The sequence below is a fragment of the Aulonocara stuartgranti genome (assembly GCF_965226115.1).
Source record: "Aulonocara stuartgranti genome assembly, chromosome: 23".
Taxonomy (NCBI): domain Eukaryota; kingdom Metazoa; phylum Chordata; class Actinopteri; order Cichliformes; family Cichlidae; genus Aulonocara; species Aulonocara stuartgranti.
In genome coordinates, this window is record NC_138958.1 from 9,275,586 (window position 1) to 9,288,767 (window position 13,182).

Sequence of the window (13,182 nt, forward strand, 5' to 3'; positions counted from 1 at the left end):
ATCTACATCAGATGATTAATATCTTAAAGTGATGTCCTTAAGAAATAGTAAAACCAAATCCAGCAAAAGCTGGAGAGATGGATCTGGTCCTTCAGCCTCACCAGGAATGGTCTCAATGGAAAGGCCAAGATGTCATTCTTAAGGAAAATGCAGAGGAAGTCAAATTACACAAGAACCAGCCTGAAAATCAGTGCCAACAGGTCTCATGAAGTGAAGAATTCAAATTTTGAAAAGTGAAAACTGTGGAGGTTCTGCGCTGGTTTGGAACTGTATGTAACTATATCAGCCAGTGATCTTGGTGCTGTGGGTCGAAATTAAAGGAATTGCAAAATCAGAAAAATACCACTTGATTTTGAACCACTTTATAATGCAATCTGGAAAGTGTCTGATTGGTAAAAGCTTCATTTTTCAGGATGACAACGATCCCAACGATGCTAATGCAGTAAAATACCTGAAAATACCACACACGTCAGTCAGACTGGCCTCCCCAGAGCCCAGTCCTCGACATTAGTGAAACAGTGTGGGATCATGTAGATATAGAACAGAACAAAAGGCAGCCAACATCCAAAGAAGAGCTTTGAATGTCCTACAAGAATCCTACCCGACGACTACTTAAAGAAACTATAGGAAAGCTTAAAATTGTTCAGGTTGTGAAGAATGAAGGTGGTCACACCAAATATTGACCTTCAAGCTCATTACTAAAAACTCTGTTTTTGCCTTATATATTTCCAAGTGGTTTTTTTTTACATTTCAATAAATCACTGGATACATTTCACATTTTCCTAGCAAAATATAAAGAAGTGAGGGGTGGCTCAAGACTTTTGCACACTGCTGTACTTTCAGATAAATGGAGAGCCCGTACATTTTAAGGTAATAAATAATAATAAATAACAGCACTTTACTTTTTCATATTTCTGATTACTAACCAGGTCAGATACATCTGCTGTGACGTGACACACAGTCACTGGAGAAAACACCAGAGTGCCCTCACAAAATGATGACCAAGCCTCAGAAAAATATGGAAACCATTAGCTTTTATTGTTTTAGAGATTTTTACAAAAAACAAAAAAAAAAAAAAGTGCGATTCCCTCAAATACTTCAGAATGTTTTTCACATAACAGATTTGTGCCAAACACGTCAATTTCAGTTTCATCATTTTCAGACATAACAGATGATCGACAGACTTAAAAAAACAAAAAAAATCAAGTAAGTCACCTTGGCATATAAGAAATCTGTTAAGCTGGATTGAGCAAACTTATGTTGCCGTGTGTTTGGATGAATGAAGACTAGTAATTATTTTAAGAAATAATTACTAGTCTTCATTCAATATGCTTCATATTCTGAGTTGTAAACTGTGCAGCCTATGCATGAAAAACATGTACGAGACGTCAGTATGATTTGAAACGGTGCGGTAGTGTGTACGCCAGTATAACTGTGTGCCTCTGTGTAGGAGTATGTCTGTATATTAAAGGCTTCCCAGTGAAATGAAAAGACACTCGATGAGGGAGAGTTTGAGCAGAGCGCCTGAGGTTGGTGTGGTGACGGCCAAGACGACAAGAAAACATCAGATTAATTCTATATAAAAAGAAGCCCTAACAGTGATTTGTACCATCGCTTTCCGCCCTCGCTCCAAATTTCAAGCAAATGACAACATATTTCCAGCAGTCAGTTACACAGTGGTCCCCTCAATTAACAACAAAAGACTTAAAAAATAATTATCACAGACGCTTGAAACTCTGGGTCTAAATCAGTCGTTAAACTCCTTCTCAAAGCCAAATTTGGCACGATTCAGTGATTGCCTCAACATGTTTAAACACCCCACGGACCTCAAACGACTTCCTGAAAAAATCTGATGAATAAGTCACATTACATTAACTGATGTGAGGTTCCCTTAGGCGAGGAGGTGGGGGGTGGGTTCACAGTAATGCGTTTACTCTAAAGGGTTTCATTGATTTTTCAGAGGGCTTTTTAAAGTGAACCTACCATGCTTTTCCTTCTTTTCTGTGATACAGCTTTTGCTACAAAGGTGGATGCTTTATCATAAATGGCCAAAGTTTGACATAATGAGGTCACCAATTAAGCTCGAGCATCAGAGTGCAGTAAACTCCTGGTTTCAGACAGATTTTTCTACTTCTGGCTCTGTAAAATGTCAGCGTCCTGTCCTTCTGAATAAAGCTATCCTTCAAGCTTTATTTATTGGTCCTGTCATTGTTTGCATTTATACCTGAGCCCAGTGTGTCTACACTAATCATACTGACTTGAAACCAGGTAGAAGACTTTAAAAGTGATCCAATCTAAGCACAAACTGCTAAGCTGTAGACTCAATGTAGCTCTATAAGCAGAGCGACCCACCACAGGGTGGGCAGTGAATTGGATTTAAATTTAAATCTGATTGATCAGGATCAAACAACTAAAGGTGCACATATTTCACTAGCAGGTTTACTTCATGTATTGTGTTTTAAATCAAGCAAACACAGTTATCTTTTTTACACTGTTGTACGTTTAGTCCTCTAAACTGGAAGTGAGTTTGGGGTTTTGTTTTGTTTTTTTTAAGTTGACACGATCAATCTAAAGGTTTCTGTCAAAAGTGATGTATGACAGAGGTGCCAGCTGGATCGGCTCTTTGGCTTTCCATTGCACTCGCCTCTCCTCTTCTTGATTCCATTGTCGTCTAATGATGCCGTCTCACAGAGGACACCGGCCGGATGGACCGGAAGTTCCTACTGTAACACCATGCTTCCCAAATTATGTGAACAATATATAAAATTCAGGAAAATCCCCAATAAAAACACATTTTGTTTAAATTTCTTTAAGTTAATAACTAAAAGATAACCAGATTAAAACTGTTAACATAATAATAGAGAAACCATCTGTCCACTTCCTTCTACCTATCCAATTCCTGCTGTCAATAGGCAAGATGTGGGGTACAGTCTATTACAGGTTTAACACAGATTGACAGACATCCATTCATGCTCACATTCACACTAGTTCAGCTAAAAATGGAAGTCTAAGGACTGTGGATGAAGCTGGAACACCTGGAGAGAAACCACATAGAACATACAAACTGCACAGAAATGCCCCAACTCACTGCTGGATTTGAACCCAGGACCTTCTTAGAGTGAAAAACCGCATGCCTCCTGAACAATTTTGGCTCCTCTATCATCAAAAGCCTTTTGTTTGTTAGGTGCAGCCAATCAGATAAAAGCTGGTTTAAAAGTAGAGGAACTAAACTGCTTGTTTCAGAGGAAGAACTTAGAGGCTGCACCAATGCCCAGTATAAGATAAAGAAGGATTATTTCCAACTGTGAGTTGTGCAAAGCTAATACTCGAGTCCAAAATTAAAAATGAGCATAACTGGTCAACTTCAAGGCAAAGAAGAATGATCTTTTATGAAGATTACACTTTCATTTTTTTTAAAAGTATTCTAAAATTGCTAATTCATTTTCAGTTCAACAAGCACCGAACCTACAGCCAAATCCCCTCCAATCACTAAGAAATCTTATAGTAATTCAAGTCAGTACAACAATTAACAGAAAAACAAGAAACAAACTTTGAATCGCTTAACCATGAAAAACAGGGGGGGAAAAAAATCAAGGGCTCAATGTGATTGATTTCAATAAAAACTTGTGATTGGATTCAACAGATTGAATGCACCTCTTCCTGTGGAGTGATACAACATGCTACTTTAGGCAAACATTCTGTGCTTTAGCTAGCAGTGTTTCTTATTGCCACAAGTCACATTAGGAATGAGTTCGTGTTCACAAACGGAGCCCGATTAGTTATATGACACTCTCTCTACGAGCAGCAGGTGTCAGCGTCTCTGAAATGTGTAGCTAACATAAAATAAATACACACTGAAAGGAATCGGCCGTGCACTGTTACTGAAATGTTATGTCGCTCCCGTGATGGAGCGCTCTGTCCAGGTTTGGCTACTGCCGAGGGAGGTTAGGAGAGCAGCTACTCTGGTCAGTAAATATAAAGAAGGTACAAAGTAAGCATCATTTGAGTCCATTTTGGAGTGTGTTTTTCGCATATTAAAAACGGCAGAGCCAAACAGTCCCGCAGCACTTTGTCTCCTGCGGATGGCTTTGCTAATCACATGCAAATGTTTGATCAATGCAGTATCAGCCCTTTACACTGCAACCACACTGCGAGAAAAAACTAGATGCCTGTGAATGGCACACAGAAATAATTTGTCAAAGCGGAGTACTCAAATGTGCAATACAGCAGATCTCTGTTAGGATCCCCCGGATTCAATAATGCCTTCGGAGGAGGAGAAGTATCTTATTTTCTACTCTGCAGCACAATTTGTTCTGATCTGTTCCACCTAGTACAACTGCCTTCTGACAGTCTGAACAGCAGTCATATAGAGAAAAGCAAATCTGATGTATTAAAATAAGGCGTGTGCTTTACTTAACCCCTTAACATGTGGCACTACAAAAAGGTTGATCTATGAAATAAGTTAAAATGTGTAACATACGGATAAACAGTTCATATTGGATGTTTTAGGACTAATCATATTTGTGTCCTTATGTACAATAAAGTGAGGAACAGTACAAGGCACACATTTAACAGTTGAATTGTTACAAAGATATAAATAACCAACAAAAAAAAAGTAAAGAAAAGTTCATGAATAGTGTGTGCTCTCCTCTAACTCTGTCCAATGTGCTTTCATTGATTTTTCTCTGCAGCGCTCTCGAGTGGTCTATTTCAAGACTTGAAGTGTCATCGTGGTTGACCTGTCCAAGCAACCTTGGGAGCAGTGACACCTTAACGAGGCTAGCAGCAGTCAGATGGATCACTGTGTGTTTGTGTGTATACGTGCGTGTATTAAATGATGTCTACAAAGCTGCCAGGGAACAGTCCCGTCCTGCCATTCCTCTGCAGCGTGCCTTTGAACCAGCCATCTTCCCTCTTCCTGTGAACAAACACAATGTCGCCCTCCTTAAGTTCCAGCTCTGCTTCGCTCTGGGGAGGATATGATACAACCACCCTGTACCTGAAAGAGAATAGCCAGGCAGATGGTGAATGATACACACTGCAACAATGGCAATGAGTGTGTCCTGGAAACAGATTTAAAAACAACAAACAACATGCACACATGGAAAAATTTGAGTGTATATATCCCACTCAAACTGAACTGAATTAGGAACACCATAACATGGACACAAAGTTCTAGTCTAAACAGGCCTTCATGAATCTGGCTATTGATTGATCTAGTTGTACAGATAAACAATAATCTGAAACAGTCCAAAGAAACAGCGCATTTACCTCTCACATATGATGGGACGTGCGTCATGCTGTTGAGATAAAAGAGAGGAGCAGGGCTGGCGGGGAGGAGGAGCGATAGGAACACATCCATCAAGGGGACTGCTCTTCCGATGGGAGGACTCTGGGACTGAGGAGGAGGAGGATGACGAGGCAGAAGCAGCAGCAGGTTCAGAGTCCAGGCAGCTCGCTGGGCCAGAGGGAGGGGAGGTGTCAGGGCCCACAGCGCCATGTAGCAGCTCTCCAGCAGCAGTGGCCTGCTCAGCCTCAAGGGTAGGAGAGGAGGGGGGCGAAGGGCGAGACTTCTTCTTATTGGAGGACAACAGCTTCAGAAGACTTTTCTTTTCTCTCTGCAAAATGAAGACAAGCATTTTTTTTTTTTACCCCTGAGGCGATGAGAAGTAATTTTCAGACGCGCAGACAGACATAATCTAATGTCTGGACCTGTTCGTTTCTCCCTACGCAAACGAAAAACTGTGGTGGGACAAATTCCAATTTTTTATTTTTTATTTTTGCAGGCAAGGTAGATGTGTAAAAACATGGCATCTATTTGTTAAGCAGACATTAAAAAAATATATATATAACAGCCCTCCTTGTTGTTCCTACTGGTGAATCGTCCCTGCATGATTAACATTTAAATAAAAATTAAGTCTCCCAGGGCATTTCAATCATCTGCTACAAATGAAGACATTCATTACTATGACGGAAAAAAACAAAACAGGTATCTATTAAAAACACAAACAGCAACAGACAATTGGAGACCATTTAAATTCTTCCAGAGTGTCTAAAAACAAATCCAACCTTGATGTCTTTATCCAGTCTGCAGGCAGGAGCTGCATTGTTAGATGTGGGATTGAGAGCGGAGTTGCTCCCAGGGTTGACAGGCACAGCGAGGACAGGTACAGGTCTCAAAGCGTCACTATCCAAAGATGCAGCGCTGACATTGGGTGGGGTCAAGGAGGCAGCTGCGCAGCCCATTGCCACCCCTACTCGAGTGCAGCCTTGTGCAGGGCTTGACCCGGGCTGCGAGCACACTGCGAGGTGTGGGAGATACGTCACGGGTGTTGCAGACTGTATTGGTGTCACTGCTGCTGTGGGCCTGTCCTGACTGTGACATGCAGCTGTAAATTCAATATATGAAAATTAAAGGTTTAAATTTGTCTTCATACAAAAGGACAAAATCCATTTTAAGCCAGTGAGTTTACCTGTCCTGACCGCGTTGCGAGCCTGATTCACGGTCATCTGGGAGGTGACGTGCAGTGAGACTTTTGGCTGTTGGCCTGTGGCTGTTTGAGCTGTGGTGACCACCGCTGCAGGCTGGGAGTTGGCAGGTGCAACGGCGGGGCATACAGTCAGCGGTTTGTTAAAATCAGGCCCTGAAACAATGGCTCCAAGGGGAGCAGAAGAAGGGCTGACGATGGTGACACCTCTGCCTGCCTGAGTGCACAGACTCAAGGGCACTTTGGGCTGAGAGCTCCCAGACGCTGTCCTGCAGAGGGAGAGAGGAAGTAAAAAGGTGTAAGACACAGTGCAGCTTTATATGATGAGATGCATCTTTAGTGTGAAGTGTGCCCGGCAGCTCTAGTATGTGCACTAGCATCCAGAACACCAATATATTAGAGTTTCAGAAAAGATTAATCACAGCCTGGACAACTAAGATTTCAGTACATCAAATATAAGATCCTGACTTTATGATAACCAAATATTCCAGTAGAGCAGATTGTTCTCTCTGGTTTGGAGGACAGTTGTTGCCCCAAATAAGAAAGTATAAATATTTCAGGATCTTTAAAAGTGATGGTGAGGGCAGTGTCTGAAAATAACAAGACTGCGGGTACAAGCTAACATAATTAGCTAACCCACTGGGTGGCTGGGCTAAGCCTTAGACACAAGGTGAAGAGCTCAGAGTGGAGATGCTGCTCCTTTGTGTCAAAAAGGAGACCGCTCATCCTTACAAGGATGCCACCTGGATGTTTCCCTTAGGAGGTTTACGAGCTGTACCCAACCGATAGACCCAGAACTCACTGGGGATTACACAGCTCTCCTGGCTGGCTTGAGAACACCTCGAGATCCCCTAGGAGGAATTGGAAAACATTGCTGGGAAAAGCGAGGTCTGGAATACCCGGCTTCGCCAGCAGTCACTGTGACCTGACTTCAGATAAGCGGAAGATTATAAATGGACAAATAAAAATGCACAGCACCATAGCTCTGTTTTTAGAAGGATCATTTCCAGATTTAAGTAGCTTACCACTACCCGATCCACCTCATAAACACTTTTCTGTCGATGATGCCTGGACAACACTTTTGATTTTAGCACCTGGAGGAGCAGCTGTACCAATCATTTTATTGACCCTGAAAGAATCTGGAAAGTTTTAAGTCTGTGTGCCTCTCTGTGGTTGTTTGGAACTGAAGTAGCATTTAGTAAATTACATTAGCCATAAGAAGGTAAAGATTTCTGGTCTTAAACTGTGACTAATAAGAGTCACGGTTATGGTTTAAATTGACCATAAACCAAAAACTTGCTAAAACCTTAAATGAGGTCTACAATTTTGTCAGACTGAAAGCTGAATGCAGGAAAACAAAAAACTCTCATGAGGAATTTATGCAGCAAAATGTATTTTTTATGGGAGTTATTCTTTGCTAAGCTGGTTCAATAACTCAGCAAAAAGCATTTGTGCAGAATAAACATCAGGTGTGGCTTTATCAATAAAACACAGCATACTTTACACTATCAGCAAACTGGAGGAATTTTTATGCTATAGCTTTGCATCATAAACAAAAGGATGTGAAAGCGAGTGCACCTGTGTGTGTGTATACAGTATGCTGATAAGAATAACCTGACCTGCTGACGGGGCTCATGTAGTTCCCAGGAAACACTCCAATCTTGCCCGTGTGCATGGACGTGCCCTTGAACCAGCCATCCTGACAGCGTTCCAGCACCAGAAACATCTCTCCTTTCCTCAGCTCCAGTTCATCCTCCTTTCGAGGAGTGTAGGGAAACATTGCCACATAGCTGCATGAAAAACAAACAAAGATGAGACATTTACCAGACACATACATGGCTTTCATGGCGGACTTTCTCCCCTCTGGAATAAAAGCATGCCATTTGCTTTGCGTTCATCCCATCATCCAGTACATCTGTCATCAGCTCCTCTGGGAGCCTCCAGCAAAGACAGTGCCCTCTGACCCAGAGAAAATCTGCACTGGAGGACAAAACAATTTGTGGGTCATGTCTCTGCCGCTGCCAAAAAAAAAACAGGCCTCAGCTGGGATGTTTTCAGTCTGATTTCAGTGTTGTCTGCGAGGGAACATAAATGGATGAGTCTGACATGCATGCAATGGCAGGAAAACAGGCATGAGTGGATCTAATTCTTATCAGGTGGTGGTTTGTCTTCAGGGAGTAATGAGGGTAAAAGGTGAAAGGGTCAAAAGTGAGGGGTCACCGAGTGGATGGACCAATGGGACCCAGGAGACTGTCACTCCCAGACTTTGACCCCTTCACCTGAGCAGAAGCTCACACTCTGCAGACTCTCAACTGACAGATGAGGAGGAGGGAGGGAGAAAGAGGGGGCTGTGTGAGAGACAGATGAGGATTTCCTCCCTCTGATCCGAGCATGTGCATTAAGGCTTTGGGCCATCAGTGCACAAACCGCTTGTGACATTTCACTGCACATTTCAGAAGACTGCATATTTTCATGTGGGACTGTTTTTATTACTCACACTGTGGGTCTTTGTCTCCCACTTTGGTCGCTTATGCTGGGGGAGGGTCTCTGTCCGGCAGCCAGCGAATATGCAGCTCCACCGACGGAGGACTGGGGGGGAGGCGGTGGGGGTGGTGGGAGAGCATCCTATAGAGGAAAGGAAAAAAAAAAAATCACATTATTTTTCACTATGTCACTTATTTCCTCTCAGTTTGAATCAGAAAGATCAGGAAAAAAAGCAGAATGGACCACAGGAAGAAGAAAAAAACCAAACAGACTGCACGTTGCATAAGCACAGAAACCAGTTTGTTTATGAGAAACAAAGGAAGAAGAAGAATGAGAGATCATCTGTCATTTGGGTTATTCCCTCCAGCTGTCAACACCAGGGAGAGTGGTTTGGCAGCCTCCGTCGTCTCGTCCCCGACGTCCCATTGCAACGGAGGATCTCCTTTTCTGCTTGTTTGTTTGTTGCTAGGATACCGCATAGCTTGATGTTAAATCCATTGCAGTATTTAATTGGGAACATATGAAGTGAAAAGCATGTCTGTTGGCACACTTGAGAGCAACCCTCAAACCAGTCATGAGTAGATTCATCTTGACTCACTTGTTTTCCCTTGGTGAACGTCTTTAAGGTCAAAAGAGGCTCAAGCTTTTGACTGGAGGCCTTTAGGGGATTTTCTTTGTATGTCTTTTGTGCTTCTAGGATTACAGGATTAAAATATAAGTCACCAACTTCCTCTGTCACCACACAAAGCAGAAGTACAATTTTAGAAAGAAGTCAAAAATTCACAAGATTAATTTTTCATGTTTGAAAATTATAAACTTGTTATCTGATGTCTGCCTTTGTCTGCTGTCCAGCCTCCATTGCACTCTACCTTAAAATATGTTACGATGGATGGGCAAACCAAAGGACAGCAAACACATATTTATTCAGGATATGCTCAGTTGAGCCATATGGATCACAGCTACCAGATGCTTGACAACAGGCTTCCCTTCCAGGTCCAGGAGGAAACTTTTTAGTGCTCACCCAAGTTCTCCATCTCTTTGGTGGTATCATTGGAGCATCTAAACAAGATGCTTTCTGGCTGCTTTCCTGTGGAGATTATTGGGCATGCTCAATTTGAAGGAGGTCTAGGATAGATCTAGAATGTTTTATGTGGCTTGGGAACCCCTCAAGAGCAGGAGGAAGCAAAAAGTGTTACCCTGCTTAGCCTGCTACCAACAAAACCCAACTTCACATAAGCAAAATTGAATAGAAGGATCTGTCTTTAACAGCTTTGTTTTTCTCTTTTAAAAAAATAAATGGAAAATGACATTCTTTTACAACAGCAAAAATGGCCCCTGAAGCTTTTCAAACAGATGTTCTTGTTATCTTTCAATACATAATATTCTTTTTAGTGGAAATTTGTTCTTCTGAATAAAGATCAAACAGATTTAATTTTGGGTCTAGTGAAACTTCATCTTATTTTTTTCCTCTTCACATCGCTTTGAGCTCTTCCCAAACCCTTTTATTCTTTCTACATTCCAAAATGGTGACAAAATGTCCTTTTAACTTGCGTATATTTAGTACTTATGGCTGGCATATTTTTTAATAACAATTTAACCTGGCAGGACCAACATATATTGGCATTAACCGGTTATAATTTGTGTTCAAACTTTGGTTATGAATCCTTTTGTTTTCTCTTTGCCATGAGTCGTAGTTCTGGAGTCAGTTAATCCGGGTTTATAATTAACTTTGGAAATGAAACACAGTAAATAATCAAAAAAAAAGAGAAAACAACACATCATTATAAAATCGTAAACTGTTAAATAAAAAAAAAAAAAACCCAGATGAAGTCCCAGTGTGTTGGAATGATGCTGAAGAGGACTCTCCTATCCAGGAGCGAGATGAGTCTTCCCAAACCGAATGCTGGCAGTTCTGCACAGCAGAGTAATAGCTTCCATGACACACTGGGGGAGGAGAGTGGCACTCAGACAGCCCTGCGGTGTGCGTACGGGCTGTGTGTATGTGTGAGTGTCGATGTGCGTTTCGGTTCGCTGCCGACGCTTGAGCTGAGATAATTAGGTTGCCTGCAGGCTGGAGAAATCATCTGTACAAAAACATCATGTTGGGTTCCCAAGTGAAGCGGAGAGCGCAACCTTTTGTGTACACATTCCTGCTCATTCAGAAACTCCACATGCCAGAGCATACACACAGACAGACAGGAAGTGTACGTGCTGCTTTGTGTGGGCTGCAGGAACTTCTTGACATTTTTAGCTGCACTCATTCTTTTTCCCTCTACATATAGGTGTTGTTAAAAAGTTGTTTGCAAAGTGTAGAATTGTAAAAACCATTATCGGCACAGAATACAGATGAACAAAACTTTGTCTAAAAGACCCTGACATAAACGGATGTCTGGCCAATCATCGGCAACACGTTTTAACGCTTTGAGGTTTAAGTCTTCATTGATGGTAACCGCAAACCTACATTTTAATCCTACAAGTGATAGAGACGATAACTTAGACCTCAGGGGATTACTGGATCAGTTAATCCAATCTCAATAGAATAACCGGTATAATGTATGCCATTGCCAGATGATGTTATGCTGTTTTTGAAAGTCTGGAGTGACATAAGAAGTGTACTAAATGTTGGGCTTCTACCACTCTTTACAAGCCCTGCAATACAGTCCATCTAAGCTCCGGTAGGCCTGACGGTGCATTCACACTTTGACCTTGAGATCAAGGCTACCGGCCACTGAAATTTTTAGTAGATACACTTAAGTTGTGAATGTGAAAATCCTGAGTGACTTCCTTCTCCAGTTATCACCTTGAGGTCAGGGTCACTGAGATTCAAAGTCGTCCAAGATTTTTAGTAGATGCACTTATAGCATCAATTTCAAATTCCTACGTTGCTTCGTTTTCTAGTTGTCATATTGACAAACTTGGGTGTCCACGTTGCCCGCCTGGCAGGTTGACAACAATGCCCTATCAGCCTTTTACAGGCTGAGGGGTAAAAAGAGGTTATGGTGGGTGGATGTCTTTCTACTAAATTAACCAACAACAAGAGAACCAATGATCATTAGACCACTTAAGTCCCCAGTAACAATCAACATTTACTTTAAAATTCATACAAATGCTGTCTTGAGCAATTTTTTTTTAAAGTCTTACCACAGGGATGGATGTGTAGCTCGTCTCTGAGGGAAATGTGAAGACGGTTGCTGTAGTAACAGGACTGCTAGGAGGCGGGGTCACAATTAGGCCAGTTGTGCAAATATGTACCTGTCAACAAAAGACAAATGTAGACCATTAAAAACACTGCAACGACTCCTCACACACAAAGAATAGAAATGAGCTCCAGCTATTCTGATTAATTACACCTACAGGATGAGGACATATGTGCATCACCGCTGATCCCAGCACAGAGTGTTTATGGCACAGATTTGGATGTCAGTACAGCTAAATAACTGTGCAACAACTGGGGTTTTTGACCCTAGATTTTAGTTAGGTTTATTGCTGTATATTTACTTCTTAGTTTGCCCTTTGTTTTGGTCATTTTGTTTTGTATTCGAGCTTCTAACTCCTGTTATCTTTTCCAGGATTTTATTCTTTCCTGTCTCAGTTCTGTTTCCTTTTGTGATTCATAAATAGATATAGTTTAAATATAATAATTATATTATATTAAATTTAAAAAAAAATGTAAGAAGTTAATATAATAAGCTAAATAAGATAATTAGCTGAGCTTCAGTTTTTCATCCTGTGTTCACCGTCTCCCTTTCCGTGTTAGGTATTTAATTGTTTTATGACTTCCCATTTTATACTGGTAGTTTCTGTCACTGGGACCTCTTTTCTAGTTTCGCTTCCCCTGTCTCATCATCTTGGATTTGTTTCGGCTGTGTCTTGTAGCCCGATGTTTCCCATCTCCCTGAAACCAGTTTGCATTAGTCCTTTGTTGCATTGCACCATTTGTTCACAGTCTTTCTGCCATGAACACAACATTGGAAAACCTCCCCTGTACCCTTAATGATAAGTTTAAACACCTAAGTGTATATCAATAAACGGTTCGCTGACCACTGGAATGGTCTCCGAGTAGCTGCATTCATGACTTTGGACTGCAGCTGGTGGTTTTTCTTTTGTTGTGCAGCCTCTGTGAGGTCTGCGTAGAGCAACATGAAGCAGGTTTTCACCGCCTCCAGATTCATGTTAGAAATTCCATCTAGTTAGCAGCAGATATCCAGAT

At 41.5% G+C, this 13,182-nt stretch overlaps 1 protein-coding gene across 1 annotated transcript in view; it reads right to left on the minus strand.

Annotated features, from left to right (window-relative positions):
- Window positions 1-1,015: 1,015 nt before the first annotated feature.
- The window catches only part of sh3rf1 (SH3 domain containing ring finger 1), a 49,960-nt gene continuing 37,793 nt past the window's right edge, over window positions 1,016-13,182 (minus strand). Inside the window, exons 6-12 of the mRNA XM_082523402.1 lie at window positions 12,114-12,224; window positions 8,986-9,113; window positions 8,108-8,278; window positions 6,474-6,757; window positions 6,070-6,389; window positions 5,272-5,618; window positions 1,016-4,999 (exon numbers count right to left, since the gene is read on the minus strand). Of these exons, the coding sequence (XP_082379528.1) occupies window positions 4,831-4,999; window positions 5,272-5,618; window positions 6,070-6,389; window positions 6,474-6,757; window positions 8,108-8,278; window positions 8,986-9,113; window positions 12,114-12,224 (1,530 nt within the window). The 3' untranslated portion in view covers window positions 1,016-4,830. The remainder of the gene's footprint in view (window positions 5,000-5,271; window positions 5,619-6,069; window positions 6,390-6,473; window positions 6,758-8,107; window positions 8,279-8,985; window positions 9,114-12,113; window positions 12,225-13,182) is intronic.